Source organism: Bombus affinis, chromosome 12 (assembly GCF_024516045.1).
Source record: "Bombus affinis isolate iyBomAffi1 chromosome 12, iyBomAffi1.2, whole genome shotgun sequence".
Lineage (NCBI taxonomy): Eukaryota > Metazoa > Arthropoda > Insecta > Hymenoptera > Apidae > Bombus > Bombus affinis.
In genome coordinates, this window is record NC_066355.1 from 9,636,345 (window position 1) to 9,654,507 (window position 18,163).

General features: G+C 49.6%; 2 protein-coding genes across 5 annotated transcripts in view; one reads left to right on the forward strand and one right to left on the reverse strand.

The window, feature by feature from the left end:
* LOC126922510 (zinc finger protein 845) overlaps positions 1-6,301 on the reverse strand; it is a 36,150-nt gene extending 29,849 nt beyond the window's left edge. For both annotated transcript variants that reach the window (XM_050735099.1, XM_050735100.1), the window contains exon 1: positions 6,125-6,301. The gene's annotated coding sequence lies outside the window, so the exon portion shown is untranslated. The remainder of the gene's footprint in view (positions 1-6,124) is intronic.
* A 508-nt stretch (positions 6,302-6,809) lies between these two features.
* LOC126922509 (protein tiptop) overlaps positions 6,810-18,163 on the forward strand; it is an 89,700-nt gene continuing 78,346 nt past the window's right edge. The window contains exons 1-2 of one of the 3 annotated variants that reach the window (XM_050735089.1): positions 6,810-7,497; positions 7,945-8,666. Coding sequence is in view for 1 of the 3 variants with exons in the window: in XM_050735093.1 (XP_050591050.1) it covers positions 8,627-8,666 (40 nt within the window). In the remaining 2 variants the exon portion in view is untranslated. Of the gene's footprint in view, positions 8,667-18,163 lie in introns of all 3 variants that reach the window. The other 2 variants (XM_050735091.1, XM_050735093.1) reach the window with 2 other exon arrangements.

Sequence of the window (18,163 nt, forward strand, 5' to 3'; positions counted from 1 at the left end):
ACGCTGCTATCCCCTCGACCGCTTCGCTGCCTAGCCACCTTCCTCGTCTCGCCAGCCTTTCTTCGTTTCTGCTTCTCTTTCTCGCTACCATCCTCTACGCTCTCTTCCCTTTCTCCTTTCCGCCACCTTTCTCTCCACGTTTCCCTCTTTCTCCCGCCACCTGGTTCTCTCGAACACCGAGAGGCGGCCATGACACGTGTCAATCTACCGCAGACGCCCGATCGATACCGACGGACCTCGGCTTCTCTCTGCGCTCCTCCACCTCTTTCTTCGCCCTATCGTCGACAACCACCCCATCCTCGTCCACCTAACCACCCCATACCACCCCACCCTCTTCGTCAACCAGCTCGCACGGCCAACTCTCGCCAACCCCCCCTCCCCTCCTCTTCGCCTGTCCCTCGCGACCCCTTACGACCACGCGCCACACTCCCTATACCGAACCTTCTGCGAATGCTGCCGCTGCTATACACGCTGACGCCAACCCTCGACCCATGACCCGTTCTGCCACCGTCACGGAGAGAATCGCGCTTATTTCGACTACAAAGGAGATTTCGTTTCCGAGACTTTGCCAATCGCAGCCGGCAAACGCCAGCCAACCATTCGACGCCCTGTTCCGTCAACCTTGCCGAAGAAACCTGTCTTTCTTCCATGTCGTCGCGACTCTGTCCCGAGAATCTTCCCAACTTTATCCAACCAGCGATCGCTCTTTCCATTTCATCGAATTCCGATGCTGTCTCGCGGATCTCCGTCATTTTTACCCGCCGACTTTTCACGCTCCTTAAGACGGCCTCGTTCTCCGTTCGATTTCGCGTATCGTCCACCAGCACGGAATACGCGCAACGGAAATCTTGGCACAGCGGACCAGTCGCTTTGCTCGAGATTCGTCAGCCCGCCGTTAATCGTCCACTTTGCTCTTCGTTCGCCATCAGAATCAGTTCGAAACGCTTTGTGCGTACGGTCCATTTATCTAAATTTACTTCTTCTTGTTTAAATCCTCCAACCATCGTAACACGGTTCGGTGGCAAAACAACGTCGACGATATGCGGTGGACGATTCACGTCGGTTCACGCGACTCGATTACGCGTTTCACGTAATATACTCTAATAAAAGGAAGGATATTTCGTTGGGAAATGTATATATATATATATATTCTCATACGTATTCTTCTATGTGTGTACGGATTCCGCGAAGTGTCAACACGTCCAATGTACGAGCGACTTTTTTTCCACGTACGAGAGCCTATATGTTTTCCATATGCGTTATTTGACGATAATAGCTGTAGGATATTGGACGGTAAGGAGCGTGTATTCGTCGGGAACGCGAAACGTTTTCGATAGCCGATAATTCACGAATCGAACCGGAGCCGATTTCGTTACGTTAGCAACGCGTAAAGTTTATCGGGCTCGTAAAATTTCAACGAGCGCGGAAATATGCGAGCACTACGAGGAAAGAACGTTAAAGTACGATCGTATGCGTCTCGTGCCGCGCTAGGTTTTGCGGGACGTTGATATTTCGATCGACGATAACGGGCTGATGTATCCTTCGCTAGAAATAATGCATCGCGAAACCATCAGAGAATGCGCGGACTTTGATCGTCATGAAAAAACGCAGACGCGAGTATAGCGCGAAACATTTGTAATTCGATTGACCGTGGGGGGTTCGTCTGTGATTTCTCCGCGTTAAAACACCAAAGAAATTATTTTCAAACAAGTGGTGCCTGGTCAGCGATCGTCTCGTCTGCCAGTGGATTCTAATCGTCTATTGCCCGAGTTATTTTCGAAACTGCGAAGCTTAACTTCGTTTCGGACAGGTCTTGGTGCGGTATTACCCCTTCGAACAAGACGAATCTTGTCCCTCTGTTCTCGTACAGAGATCTCTCTGCCTTTGCCTCCCTTTGACGTGTTTCTCTTTCTTCCGTTCCGTCTATGTGTCCTCTTTTACCCGTTTTATTCTTGTCGGCTGACCTACGCGTGGAAACCGAGCTTTCAGAGAAACCGGAAAGGAACCTTCTACCTTTGTTTTCAGAGGTAATCCGATAAAAGAATAAAACGTCGAGATCATGTTCAAGCGCTATAGGGTACCGTTTGGCTTATTCGTTCACTTAGCCCCCTTCCTTCTTATCGGACGTTTCTAACGACATCATTTTACGAAACGAAATGCGATTAATCGGTACAAGCCACTCGGTTCTCTCGATGGAATAATTCGGCGAGAAAAAGGTACGGAAAGTTGACGCTAACATCGATACGCTATCTTGTACACGTGACTTTTTACAGGCTTCGAGAACGTAGCTTTGGTAGTGTAGGTGTATCATTAAACTGAACAGTACATTTCACGTATTCATCGTGGTCGCGTGCCGGATCGAAGTCCAGGTGAGGCAAATGGCGAAAGTTCTACTTAATGTGACTTAACTTCATTTGTAATTGTTAAGAAGGAAAACATTCGAAGGCTCTGCATCGTCAACGAAATAAAGATGCGCGTGCACCAAGTATAAGAAATGTACCTTTAAATTCTACGTTACAGAGTCGAATGCAGATCCAATTTTTGATATTACGAGTAAGCGTTCCTCTATTTATACGCTGACCGTTGTAGGTGTCGAGGTTTACGAAAAACGCGTTGCGAAGAACAAAAGGAATATCAACTGAAAAACAGTTTCTTCAACATACGATTCAACTACTTTTAGATCAAACTTTGATTCGTTCTAATTTTTATACCCTGTAATCTTTCGCTTTCACGGAATCTCGGCTGTTTTAATTTCGAGTTCGTTGCGTGATCTCTAAACAGTTTCGGCAGATATCGAATTCTCTTCCAGCAAAATCATCGACATCGCTTTAAAACGAGTCCGCCATCGGCGTTCCATGCACTGTCGATTACAAGTTAATACTCGTTTAGAAAAAAAAAACTAGACGATAGAAACAAGAGAAAATTAGTAAATATCCAGTGTGCTAATACTCGTGATCGGCAATGTCAATGTGACGTTTCGAGATAAATTTAGATTTAATTCTATGCGTCGAAACAAATGAGTACAGCTACGTATAATCGACGCGTTTGGTGGTTAAAACGAAAAATTCCCAACGATTAACGTTCACGATCGAAGCCTATCGTATCGTTAAATGTATCGTGCGATCGTGCGTGATGAACGTTTTGTCCCAATCTACCGTAGTAGCGATCGTGTTAACATCGATCGAGCGATCAGTAGGCGGAAAAGTGATGCTAATGCGTAAAGCGTATCATTTGCTAAATGTATAAACACGCTTCGAGATGTCAGAAACTGTCAGAAGATGGACGATAGTGGGCCACCGTAGATAGTTGGGAAAAGCGGTGTATACGGTGCTTTATTTTACGAGCTGCACTTATTTCGGGTCCCGCGGGGAACTGACTGTACAAAATGAGCAAACGTACACCGTGGACTTGTGCACTGACCCACATTGTCGTTGCATAACGGGACGTCTTTCGAAATATTCGCAAGTTTAGTGCTTTTGGTCTCGTCCACCGACGACAGGAACGCTCGTAAATGGAACCCCCGCAGTCACCGAGAGACACAAACGCAACTGACGCTTACCACGCGCGTGAAAGCATCGTTTCTCCGACTATCGAATTCACGATCCCTCATGTTCCAACCGACGAAAATTATCTTAACGATGCTTGGCCGGTAAATAAATGTTGTCAAATACATATATATAAGGATAGTGATTATTATAGCAAAAGAGGTGGACACGTTGAACGTGTTTAATCATTCGGAGAATTTGATTTAACAAGTAACGTTTAACGAGTATGTACTATCGATGTAGGAAATCGGTATAAATGATATTTGACGGTAATTTCACGATAATCCTTAATTTTAGGACGTTTACGTTCGTAAATATTGGAACAGCTTTACGATAGCGTATCGCGATAAGCTGGAATCTCCTTTAACGTGGATCCTGGAATAAAGAAAAAGATTCGCAACAAAACTACTCGATGGAAACGTCACCTAATAAACGATCTCGTAAACGTCGGACCGCGAATGTCGGCGGCGTTGAATTGGTCTGACGCGCGTAGAAACGACACGATCGCTTCGCAACCCCAGAACAAAAACGGCACCACGATCGTCGAAATAAAATACTTTTTATGACAGTCGCCGCCGCTCCGAATCCCTAACACCATTGGCGTAAAACTCGGGCGTGACAATTGCCACGAATATCCGCAGCTCCTTGAAGAAATTCTTTTCGATATATAGACGCAGCGCCCTCTCAACGATACAAACGTTGCAACAATTGAATCGACCGCCTGACGAAGCTTACGAGGCAGCAAAATTTCGAAATTTCATCGGATCCTTTCAATCAATTCATCACTCGATGGACCGAGCTCGAATTTCTACGGATTAGGTTCTACGCGGATGAGTTCGACGCGGATCGAGCGACGAAGAAGGGGCCGGCTACCAAAGGCGACGAAAGATACTATTTTTGAAACTACGAAGAACGATTCTCAAAAAAGGAAGGAACGAGTTAATTTCGCTACCGTGAGGACAAACATTTTTCTAAAAAAAAAAAAAAAAAAAAAAAAAAAGAAAAAAAAATTAGAAGAAACACGCTCTTAGGCAAAATACAAGCAATACACAGTTTTGTAAAAAGCAAAGGGAGAAAGGTCCGACGAAGGACGAACGTTGAATTGGCAGTAAATCGGGTGCAGTTTTAATTGACAGGAATGTTTAGCGGTAATGAACGCAAGGTGGAAGGAGTCGGAATAAATTGGAGATAGGAAGAGGACAGCTAGTACGATGGCAACGGGAACGAGAACGGCAACGGCAACGGCGACCGACAATGTTAGTGGCAGTGGTGACGGTGGCGGTGGCGGCAACGGCAGCAACGACGGCAGCTACGACGGCAGCATCGGTAGCAGGAACGGCAGAAGAAGAACAGCGCAGCGCCAGGACCGCGACTAGATAGAGACACAGCGGCAGGAGCATAAACATCCCGGTGGCGGCAGTGGTGGTGGCGGCGACGTCGGCGGCGGCAGTGACGGCGGTGGTGGCGGAGGCGGCGGGGGCAGCGCGCACGTTCCACACCGTGGGCGTCGCCATCGAGTTCCTACCACAACGGCAGGGGTGTTCTATGACGCTATAGATCATGCGGGCTCCGCCTGGTAGGCGGGCACAACCTGGTAGTTGGTACGCCAATGCTCTTTTCCCCTCGGCTCCGCCAACCTTGGCAGCGCCACCACCGGTGCCCGCCAAAACGATCTCCGCTCACCAACTATCTATAGCCTGACGAACTCGTATCCTTCGACCTCCTTCCGATTCTTTTCCAACTCAAATCTTCGCCCCGAATTACCGTAAAATATTCCCGGATGGGGGTAACGTTCGTCCTTACTACGGTGACGGATCGAAACCTTTCGAGGAACCGAGGACTTTTCCGAAAAACAGACACGATCATAACTGCGATACCCTAGCCTCCGAACTTGTAAAACGACCGCCTTTCTCGTTCCTTCGTGGAAAGAGGTTTACGCTTTTTCGAGCTTGAGAATAGGAAAATGGGAAGGCTAGTTCTGAAACACTGATTCGCTATGCCGACCATACGCTTCGCGGGGTAAAAGTGTTCGAAGCTGTGGCACTTTCTTTTGTTAAAAATCATTAGGTATGTTTATATCGGAAAGGTTAGAACGGTCAGAGATTCGAGACCGACTATCGCTATTAGACGGTGGAAAAGGTTTTCGTTGCATGGAAGTCTCGATGTCGTTAGAATTCAATCTTCGAGCACGTTAGTCGATTTCATATCTATACGTTGATTTTGTTTACAGTTACATACGCATCGATATCGAGTCACGTTATTAATATCGCTTCAACGTTAAATCGAAAACGAATCGTTTTTACATATACGTATTCAAAGTTATCGTCGTTATATGTTCTATTATCAACGTTGCAATGTGTTTATCTTTCGATTTCTTTAATCCGTCAAACGTTCTTATCCACGTTATATACGTTCTAGAAATACGATCGAATACACGACGAAGTGGAACGACGACATTCGTTCAACTTTTGAGGTTAGCTTCGAAGATTCCTCGATATCGATTTAATCGCAAAGTGCAAACGAATTCGCGATGAAATATATCGTACTTTGATAAAAGACAATTGTTACGACGCACTCACCGAACTCTGCGTGAAGATCAGCGATCTGAAAGGGCTGAAATTGTCGAGAAACTCGTAGGTGTGGCTCCGTGACGCCGTAGTACGATGGCAAGCTACATCGCGAGGCAGCGCCTCTAGCGGCGGAAACAAAAGTCACTCGACAGAGCGGTTCTCCCCTCTCGCGGTTTGGAGCGGGGCCGAGGTGGTTAGGGACCCCGCCTCCTTTCTCGACCATCTCTTACGCGCGCGAGCGCAACGTCAGTCCCTCGGGCCCATCGACGAACTTTCGTCGCACCTTTCCGGTCATTCGCGAATCGTTGCTCTTTTTTTTTTCCACGAAAGAGAGGTCGCATAGCGAGATAAAGGAAAACGCGTTTGTGGCAATGTGCGATCACGTTGAAGCGGTGAGTGCATCCAGCGACGTGGAGTGGTTGTCATTGCGCCGCCGCTAACCTCTCTACCAGCCCCTTGGCCGTTATTGCCGCGGTGTCGAATCGACAAGTAGCCGAAGAAAACCGACGGTTGCGGAGAATCGTCTCTCTGATTTCGTCCGTCCATCCGTGTGTACGTTTTCCGCCTGCATCGCGAACATCTCGTTTTTGTCTCCATTTTGTCACTGGCGTCGCTTCGACTATTCGATTCGACCGTAACTTTCGATAATCGTTCGGTTTTCCGCGAGCCGCGTATCGGTCGGTAAGGTGAACGCGGACGCGAACGCGAGTATACAGCGTGGAAGAAGTGAAAAAAGAAGTCGGCGAAGAGAGGGCAAGAGGCAAAGCATAGCAAGGAAGAGCTGGCAAGCGAGGAAACGAGAACGAGTGGCGGAGACGAGAGGGAAAGAGGACTACTACTCCTGGGGCCCCCCACCACGCGGGCTGCCGCCGCGACGCCAGTCCGTAGTCAGTCAGCGCTGGACCGCCGCCCGCTCGATTTCGCGATCCACGAACGACGGTAGCCACCACTTCCACCTCCACCTCCTCCTCCACCTCCGCTTCTTTTCTCTTTACCTTGCTCACGTTCTTGCCCTCTACCCCTGCATTCTTTCTCGCTCTGTCCCACGCTCCTCCTTTTTTTTATTTTACCTTCTTCGTTTCTCTCTTCATCGATATCCATCCGCGTTTCTTCTTCGTCTCTCTCTCTCTCTCTCTCTCTCTCTCTGTCTCTTTCTCTCTTTTTCACTCACTATCTTTATCTTTCTCAACACTTTTCGCGATCCTCTTCTCTTTCTGTTCCTCTTTTCCACCCTTGCGCTTTCAATTGGTCTCCGAGGTATACACACTCAGAAACGAGCACGCACACAGATGCGATCGCGTATCGGTTTCTTCCCTTGTTTCTCTTGCTCTTTTCCATTTTCCTCTGTCGAGCGAGCTTTCGCTAGCTCCGTACGTACGAACGTAAGTACGTACGGCGGAGTGTCGTGCGCGCGTCCCGAGTGGATGCAAGGCGTCGTCGCGAGGCACACGTCCCGATAGATAAGTTATCGCGCGATCGTCGAAATTCTAGATCCTCCAGCGGAGGATCGGATTTCGCGCAGCAACGGCTCGTTCCTCCGTCTTCGAGAGCCGCGCGTCCCCATCTTCTTCTTTCACCGTCACCGTTCCAACTTTTCGAAAGACGCGCAAAGTGAACCCGCGAGTATCTGCCAGTGACACGGAGTCGGTCGACGATAACGCGTGAACACGTTGAAAGTGCGGAGCCGACGTTCGTTTCGTGCCGTTTCTACCTCGATGATACACGCGGAGGAACGAACGATCGCTTTCCGATCGTTTTGGTGTCTCCCTCGCGACGCGCAACTTCCAGAAGACGCCACGTTTCTCACGTTTGTCTTGGATCTTCCGTAGGTGCGGCATACCCGACGTTGTTCTAACCTTCGTTCGAGCAAGCGTTCCTGCATTTTCAAACAGTGAAGTATACTGGAAGTTGCAAAAAATCGTGCCTCGTCGATTTTCCTCGATTCCGTTACGGCAGTGATGTACACACGATAATAATCACGCTTGGTGACCGCAAGATTCGGATTCAGAGTGAGCTGATAGCGTATGGATCACGAAACTTGGCGACTTTCTGGGCTGTTCAAGTGTAAACAGAGTGCGCGACATTCCGTGAATCTAACTTCAACACCGAAACTAGAAAATATTCTCCTCGTATACGATCTAGCCGATAATAGTTGCGTTCTTCGTGGTTACGTAGTAGTGTATACGGGCACCGATATAGGTGTGGTTTCCTCGTAAGAGAAAGAAACAAATCGGAGGACGAGAATGACACGGATCGTCGATCCATCGATCGCAACAACGAAACGATCTATGGAAATCGCGATGAGGTAGTGCTCGTTGCGTGGGCGCGTGTGGGTGACTGTAGTGCATAGCAAAAGGGAAACTTGGAACAGTTTCCCGCGGAAGATCTACGCCGGATCTTCGAGTGAGATCGCGACATACGACCGTCACATGTTTGGGTTCCGATCGACTGCGTTTAACGAGCGAAGACCTGGAGGCCACAGAGAGAATCGAGCATCCCCGAAGGACGCAGATGCCCCGAAGGAAACAGCACGCTCCACAACGTATGAAATGTAAGTGAAACGCTTCTTCGTATCGTATCCTTATCGGCGAGAAAGGGCCCCGAAACGGTGAACTCTGACCAGCTGAGAAAATAAATTTTCAACGGAGGTAACGTTAGGGTGTCGATAGTTTCGTAAAAAAAAAAAAAAATTCCGTGAAAGCAAAAGGCGCAGTGTCTCGAGGAAAAGTTTGAAAATCTTCAGATTCGATGTTCGTTCGTTGTTATTTTCCTGCGTAGTATACGCGAGACCACGTGGAAGCACGTCGCTCGATAGTACTACGAGTCGTTTTTCCGAGTAATTTCACGCGCGAGTATTCGTCCTCTGGATAAAACGACATTTTTCTCACGACCAGGAAAGCTCGCTAATGAAGAAATAAATTTCATCGATTCCACACGTTCCTCGTTTTCTTCGATTCCGTAATCGACCGCTGTATTATTTATTCCCGTGACGCGTCTAAATTATTTTATCGAGTTGTTCGCGACGCATACGTTAAACATCTTTACGCATCGGTTAATCTAAACTGACTATAAAGTCGGAGGAAAATTTTATCTTGACTCGTAGTATGCCGTTCGTTGAAATTATAACGTTAAATCCGTCCCTCTCATCCTCGAGTATCTAAGGAGTTTCGAAGGTATCCGTTTACACGGAAACAACGTAAATTATCTCGCGTGTAACGAACAGGCATGCGAGCGTAATACCCTTGCAAATCTTCATTTTCTTTTACGAAACGATCATCGAATAGTACCGAAACCGCTCAAAGTAATAATCCTCCTTTATAAATTACCGTTCTTTACGTGACATTTATGTATGGTATACGTATACGAGAAGATTCTAACGGATGATTAATTCATAAAGTTTGAGAATGTTTTTCTGAAACAAACAAAGACGCGGTACAGTGTGTGCGACAAAGAAGAAAAAAAAAAATCTCGCTATAAAATGAAAGCAGAGCCGACGAAATTTCGTGGGCGCTGGTAGAAAAACAGCCGTCAAACGGCTAGTGGATTCGTGGGTTTGAATGCTCGACGCGCGCCATGCTGCTTTTCCCACGTGGGGAGCCATGAGGCGTAAACAAACTCGCCCCTGGTGGAGGACGCCATCTTGGTGAAGTTCTGCCGGAAACATTTACAATTCACTCAACTTGCCCTACCGAAACTCGGCCAAGCGCCGATAAATCTCGTTGTGCGCGCGCGCGGATACACGCCGCGTACATAAATCCACGGCAGTCTACGGAGTTTCGGCGCCGTAAACGCCACAGTTTTTCGCCAGCTTCCGTGGTGCCAGGGCTTCCGAGCGAATTCACCTTTCGATGACGTTTTTTCCCCGAATTCTCCGCCACGAACCGCGTCTCTTCCTCGTCGAACGTACGCGGATCTGTTCATCGCGCATCGTTTCATCGAAATTACGCCGAATCTTAGTCGTCGAATTTTCATTCTCTCGCTGTTTCGCTCCTCTTCGATATAAGTATCGGTGGGTAAAAGCATAAAGTCACGAGACCTATAGTGTTTTCTTCTTTTTCTTTTCTCTCTTTCTTTTTTTCTAACACCTGCGTAGAAAAATATAAAAATACGAAGCATAAAGAGGCAGATATAAACGAGGTACGGAGTACGATGAAGCCGTCAGCGAAAGTAGGCGCGAATAGATTAAGAAAGGACAAAATATACTGTGGCATTCGAGTCGTGCGGCATAGCTTGAGCTAATTTCTCCGTTTAATTTACGATGTCTCGGTGAAAGGACCCGAGAAATACGCCGATCCGTACGAATCGATCTCTCGTCTATCGAGTCGGCCATCGAGCATACGATCGCTACTCCGAGGAAGTTAATTAGCAGTATATTATGACGAAAAGATCGCCGCTGGATGCCGTTCTCGTGGCGCGAGTAAAATTTTTGATAAAATTATAGGCGGACGAAACGATGGGTTACGTGGACGATCGTCGTCAAAAGTGGAAAAGTCGAAACCGTGAAGGGAATGGTGATTGGCAAGCAGACTCGTAGTCAAATTTTTGCGCTCGCGTAAGCTTCGATCGAACGATAAGCGGATCGTTTAAAGTAATCGGTTGTGGAAAGCTGGCATTATTTATTGCCGCTCTTTTCGACTGGAGGAACGACGGGTGATTCAAGATCGCGTTAGTCTAACGCGTTGGCTATTTATCAGAAAATTCGTAGCTGGCGCAACAGGTGCAGTTTCAAGGCATCTTCTCTTCTTAATGTCCGAAAAAGTAAACTCCTGGGTAATTCGATCTCGAGCGGCGCTTTCGATCGAGTCGCGTTACATCGTGCGAACGGCAGGAAAGAAGCGACGATGCGTTTTAAAGCCGAAAGCGTAGTTGCTCGCCACGCGATCGTTCACCCTGAGAATCGCCGATAACGTCGCGGCCTTCTTAATATTCGTCCGACGACGAGTAAACGTCGTCGATGGGAGAGAGGGGATCGAACGAATCTTCGGAGAAGAGAAGGCTCGATAGCGGCGCGCTAATTATAAAGCGTCGCTCGAATAGCTTCAGAGGACACGATCGAGTTGGCTACCGTTCCGTGCGTTTCTCCACGACTCGTGATCCACGGCTCCATTCATAAAGCAGGAAGAGTGCTTTAAGTTGGCGCACGCGCATCCTAACGGCCGTCGTCCGTCTTCGCTACCAGATATTTTCGGCGGTCCGGAATTATAAAGCCAGCGCGGTACTATATGGTTTCATCCGAAACGCCACGAGACTCGTCGCGAGATTCCGCGCAACCGAATGAAAATGATCGATTCGACGACAGACGGACTTCGGGTATTCAAAGCCAAACTTCTCCCGTTTCGATTATATTTAGAAACGGCTGTTTGTCGTTTGGTAATAGTCGACTTTTTTCCCATTCAGCGTACGGAGAGACGGAAATCGAGCGAATCGTTGACACTCGAAAATGGTGTGTTTCTAGGTCGTCGATTGTTTCTTTTAAAGACGCAAATCTCGGATAGACAAAAAAAAAAAAAAAAAAAAAAAAAACGACGCGTATACCTGCGGGAGGTTTGCTAAACGTGGCGCAAAAAAATTTACGATGGTTTCTAACGTCCTGGAAGGGCATGCGTTGCGCACTCCTACTATATACCTGCTTCCTCTCACAAGAAGAAATTTCCCTGTCTATCGTTGTAAAAACCCTTGGTGACCCGTGGCGAACGACGCCTATTGCGTAAAACTTTCGCCTCAAACAATGCCGACGCATTTTTCGGCCTCCAAGCCTCACTCCTCCGTTGCCATAAATCCTTCAACTCTGTGAAAAAAGCATGGCTGTGTCCTTTGCTCGTCTCAGGCTTGGGGTTGACGCGGAAACGAGGCACCCGCATAAGTTGCGCGACTAAACACGGAAAACCCTCCGATGCTTTATCGTCCGTCCTTCGAAACACATCCGGAAGAAGCATGGGAAATGGCCTGTATGGATCGATGATGGGAAAGTTCGCGGCCGAGAACGTCGGTTCGTTTCTAAGAAATTGGCCGATACGCGTCGTCGATACATCGACGACAAACGCGCGATCGTTCTCGATGCCTAACGAATTAGCCATGCATGAAAGACTGGAGTTCGGGGTTTCCGCGTGCAGCGTATGCAAACCAGCTTTCTAATCTGCTTTCGTTATTTCCGGCGATCATGATTCACTCGGGATATCGCATCGACGAGCAAATATGCCAAAAAACGATATATATCTGGACAAATGAGATCACGCGAGAGAACTTGACCGTTCTCGCTTCGTTGTCGGCTTTTCGGTGGCAAACATATTTCTAGAATAACGCGTGTGTTTACCGGTATACGAACAGCGAACGAACGGAACGAACGACAGTTTCCTTCGTGGAATAAAGTTCTGCCTCTGGTGAAAACAAATATTTTTATTAGGCACGCTTGTCGTTTAATCTCTTACGATGTTTCGATGCAGCGACCGATTCGTTTCGAGGGGCGCGGTCCACGTACGACCTACCACGTACGTATATCGCACTTACCGCGTTCGGAATTGCGCGTTTAGAGTTTAGCGTAGGGCGAAACTTTAGTCTCTACGAAAGGTAGAATAGTCGCGCTACTTGCCACCTTTTCCTACGATTTGTCTTCGTAAAAGTTACAGCTGACTTATTGGAATATAATCGGCGTAGCGCGTCACCCAGGAACAGAAGAGCAGAAGTTCGATCGCGTTCTCTTAACGCGAGATTGGAGTCGACGACAGCGTAGCCATCGTCGATATTCTCATTCGGAATGAATCATTTAACGCGAAGAGAGTTTTCATCGCGTTAAGCTCGAACGGGAACGCGCGCGCCCGGTTTCGCGTCCTCTCACCCTATTTTCGATGCTCGTAAAACCGGCGTCGCTGTATCCGACTGATCCGTCTCCCGATTTATACCGAGAGACGCAGCGACGAGTCGCTGCTCGGGACTAGCGCCTGCAGCCGGATCTTTCTCCGCGCCATTCTCTAAGCGGTGCTAATAAATTAGCCGGAGAAAAAGACGGCGGTACGACAGATGCCCGATGGCTGCCATAAAGGAGCTGGTAGAGACGCTCGCGGGTGGTGGAAGCACATCAAAGCGTATCCGTACCGACTCGATGCAGTACCGTTGTTTTATGTTTACCAGGGGATTTGTTGCTCCTCTCCGTTTGCCTGACAAACACCCGAGTGAGTTATATATCGCCGGTTCATACTCTCGAATAAATTCGCGATACTCTTGCAGTCATTCTTACAAAGAGGAACAACAGGCTAACTCCAGTTCATTCAACAACGACGAGAATCGGACGAATTATTAATTTCTTTCGCCTCGTCGACGCAAAGGAGAAGACGAGAGAGAGAGAGAGAGAGAGAGAGAGAGAAAAATTATACAGAAAGTTCTCGTTGGACGTTGCCGTTGAACTATCAGAGTGTTGGCAGAAGCGGTATTCTTACGAATTCCTTTTCCGATTCTCTTTACCACTTGGGCGTTGATCGGGCAACGGAGAACGCAACGGCGTGTCCTCGTAGCGACGACACGGCGTGCCACTCGAAAACGAACTACCGCTGCAGCGCTTGGCGTCGAACGTGCCGGCACGCTTAAGTGACTTTCGGTGTTTGGCCTTTGCACGCGGCGAGAGTGTTTTGCCTTTGCGACAACGTTCGCTTTGCGGCTATGCTCGCGAACCAACCACCAGGCGGAGGCGGCAGTGCGTTTGACCTCTCGTTTCTCCTTCTCCTGTTCGCTCGTTCCTCTCGAGCACACACCGCACGCTCCTGCCGTCCCTGACTTTTCTTTCCCTTTGCGGCCTCCCTCGGGCTACCTGCGCCGTGCTCGCTTTCCCGAACGGATAACTAAATCGCCGCGTTGCGTTGCTCGAGACGATCGTAACGCGCGAAAAGAGACTCGCGGAGACGCTCGTCGAGATCGGGGTGAGTAGGTAAAGGGGCGAAACTGGGTTGACTCGAGGGTGCGGAGAGAAAGTATCCTGTGCCTCGGTGAAACAAAAGTCGGTCCGTGGTTGGCCGCCGTCGAGTAAAACTACCGACACGCATCTTCCATTTCTTTCGCTCGTCTTTCCATAGAACGGATATCTCTCGAGATTCGGTTCAAACACGTTCGTCGATGTTTCAATCGGCAAACGTTGGTACTCGTCGCGTTTGTATATTTCGTTTTGCTTTTAATCCGTTTGAACGATACGATCGAGATCGTCGATAGAGAGATCGATGTTACGCGAAACGCGGCTCTCATCGAGAAGAATAATCGTGGTCGTAAAAGTACGTTCAAGTACCGAGAGTTGTACTCGCGAGACAGGAATTTGTTCAGACGTCTACGAAGGAAGATTGGAAGAGTGGAAAGATCCCGCTGGAAAATAGCGATCGCGGAATACCGAGCCAAAACTCGTAAACGCACACGCATGCATAACCGTGTTCGAAAGACGAGACGACGGAGCCATGCACGCACACTGGCATGCTTGTACGTGTAAGAATATACAGACGCGGGAAAAGTAGAATGGTAGGAAGGGAAGTACGGTGGTATCGCGGTACAGTAGCCAAGCTATTCGGCCATGCACGTACAATCTAGGTACTGTTTCGCAACGAGAAGGCCCCGAAGGGGAAGTAAGCAGTATCTCTCGAGTTTCCCTCGTGGCCCCTCGGTCCTCGGTCCTTGGTCCTCGGTTCTCGGCTCTCGGTCCTCCGTCCTTCGTCTTCTGCTTGTTGCGATCTTCCCTATGTCCTCTCTCTCTCTCTCTCTCTCTCTCTCTCTCTCTCTATGGCAAGTCTACTACCACTGTTCGCCGCTTCATCCACCCCGTCGCCGTGACTCTCCACGAGTCTCCGGGGGAGAAGGGAAGATCGGAGTGGGGTCTTCTCCGTTCGTCCGTCCGTATGTTCGTCCGTTCGTCTGTCCGTTCGTTCCGTCCAGCCGTATCGTCTCGTCTAGTCTCGTCTCGTCTCGTCTCGTCTCGTCTCGTCTCGTCTCGTCTCGTCTCGTCTCGTCTCGTCTCGACTCGACTCGTCTCGCGTGACGGCCTCGTCAGCCGTCAGCCAAGCTCCGTCCGGATCGATACGCTTGCCACCCTTACGACCCCAACTTCCTCCACCTTCTCCTGTGAAAAGCAATGCACCTACCATCCGCGCCCCTCACCATCGCCATCACCTACCCACCCTACTCTCTATCCCTGCTCGCGTCTCCTCCGCGAACCTTCCTTTTCCCCTGACCCCCGCACCTCTTCCTCCTCCGCCACCTTCTCCTCCTCCTTCTCCGGCTGCTGCCTCCTGCCAGCAAGCAGAGTCTAGTTGAGTCGAGTTGAGCCACCGGCCGGGTCAGAAGACGTCTGCTGCCCGGGCGAGCGACAGCTACCACCCTCCCCATTCAAACACCCACCTCCAACCACCCTCATTTTACCACCTCCTCCTCTTTGCCTCCTCCACCTTCGACCATCCACCCACCCCTCGACCTACTCCACGACTCCATTCTACCGCGACGTGCCGCGAGATGGACAGCCTCGCCTCACCGTCGAATCCGCACTCCAAACTCGCTCACCCCTCTGTATCGTTCACATAAACGATACGGTTCTAGGTATTGGTGAACGCCACCGTCCTCTTCGTCAACCACTACCATCGCCACTCGTTTCTCGCTACTACCACCGATGCCAACTCTTCCACCTTCTCCTACCCTTTCTTCGGTTCCTCCATCACCTCCTTCTCCTTCTCATGCTACTGGTACTAGCGCTACTGCTGCTACCGCTGCACCACATCCTCTACCCCTTCGCGACACCGTATCTCGACCCTCGCTTTTCGCAAGTATTCTCTCGCGTCGAACGAACCGACCGTGTATGACGGCCACCATCGTCCTGTCACCGCTCTGCTTTTCCCGTCTGTCATTCCTTCCTTCCACGGATGAACCACCTTGCCTCCCCGCCAATGAGTTTCAGATCCAGAAACCAATTCCACTTACAAAGCATAGGAAATATTTGAAAAAAATATCTCGTAACTGCCGCTTGCTCGAGCTTTCGTTATCGAGCCGGGTTTCTTCCCAAGCTTGCAAACGCTAAAAGTCGCGATGATTACCCGTCTCTTCTTCTTTCTCCTTGCTTCGCGTCGGGTACTTCTCTGCCGCATCGGCCACGATCTTCCGTAATGAATCATTAGTAGTCGAGAGTCAATCGAAGATTAATTAATCGTTCGGATTCGAGAACCAATTAAAGTTTTCTCGACAACGAATCCGTCTGCTCGCTAGCACCGTGAAGATTCCGATTTGTTTTCACCCGTCCGGTTCCACCCAACTCCGCTTGGAAACACCGTTCGTGTCCGCGTCGTTCGCTAAATCGTCGCGATATCGAGAATCCCGAAACGAATTTTTGCCGCGCGCGATCCTTTCGATCTTTCGAAACGACATCGATCGCTCAGCTTTAACGCGACGAATCTTCTACGTTGCCACGCGTTGCTCCAAAGTTTGACGACCCGGTGATTCACGATCAGCCGGCGAGAATCCTGAAAACGAAAAAGCACAGATGGGATAAGCCAGGCAGAGAAGTAGTATCTACGAAAGAAAGGAAAAATGAATAGCAAAGCGGAGGAAATAGATAGCAGCGAGTAGAGGAAAGAAGATAAGATATTTCGCACGGGTGACAGTTTGCCGCTCTTGTCCTTCTTTTCGCCGGGAAAAAGGTGGACGTAACGCGCGTTGCAGCGGTCCAGCAACGAGGCAAAAGAAACTAGAAGGGGCGCGTGTACGTTGGAGGGAAACGGTTGCCGAAGTCGGCTAGGCCGATCAGTCGGCTCGCTACGCATCGATTTTAATCGGCGTCGATCGTCGCGATCCGACGAACGATCGATACAACGAACGTCGGATGTCGATGACGCGACGTGTCGTTCGGATTTCCCGTCACGTTAATCGACCAAAGTTTCGTTGCTTCGTTTCTCTCGTAGCTTGCCGGTTGATTTTCCAACGACTTCGAAACGGGTCTTTCGTTCGCGTTTACGCGTCAAAGCCAGTTAGCTACGTACGTACGTTTAGAATGCGAGTGGAGAAGAACGAGATAGGGTCAACGAGAACAGTTTGCGCGATCCTCCGGAGCCATGGCCAGTTTTTTTTCTTCCACCGGGGTGACATACGGTGAAAATTATTGCCGTCGTCCGTGCTGCCCCTCTGGCCGCTCTCTGCCTCCCTCTCTACGGTTCTCCGTCTCGCTCCTCCGCCTTCTTGCGGGTCGGACGAGTCGGAGGCGATCCCTGCCTCCCACGATACGGCACTGACGCCATCGTAGATGGGTGCCAGCTATCTAAGGGGTGATTTCTAATTTATGAGACTGGGGCGATGTGATGAACAGACGTCATAAAGCATGTCGCGCCCCGCGTCTGTAGCCTGCCACTCCTCCTCTGCCTCTACCTATGCCTCTGCCTCTGCCTCTGCCTCTGCCTCTGACTCTGACTCTGCCTCTGCCTCTGCCTCTGCCGCTGCTTCTGCCTCCACCTCTTACTTCGCCCCCGTTCCCAACCCGGTTACGCCACCCTACCCCGTTACCCGACCGCCCGACCACCCGTCCAACCGTCCACCCGTCCACCCCCCTGTTATCGCTGCCTCCAACCTCTCCGGCCCTCTTCCACCTTCCGACGAACCCTACTTCCAACGCCTCACACCAGCGCTCTGTGATTTGTGGCCTCTCGAATTCTCTTCGCGGGCTTCTCCTTCCCGAAACTTTGCCTCTCTCGCTCCCTCCTTTTCTCTACGTCTCTCTCCGTCCAAAAACCACCTTCCATTCGCCTCTTTCCTTCTCGCTTCTCCCATAGGTCTATTATCTCGCCCTCTTCATCTATCTATCTCTCTATTCGAAGCTCCAGGGTCGCTCGTCTATCCATGAGTTCGTTGAATTCTTCATAAGGGGTAGACAACACGAATGTTCTTGGAAACGATTCTATCATCCCTGTGCACGGTGCTCGAGTTATTAATTAGTTTCGTTCGGTCGTGCGTCCGGTCGTTTGCAGCCTGTCGTTAGACGATCGTCCAAGGATAGCGCTCTTCGTGGTTTTTTCTCGTACGCGTTGCGGATCGTTCGCTACGTAC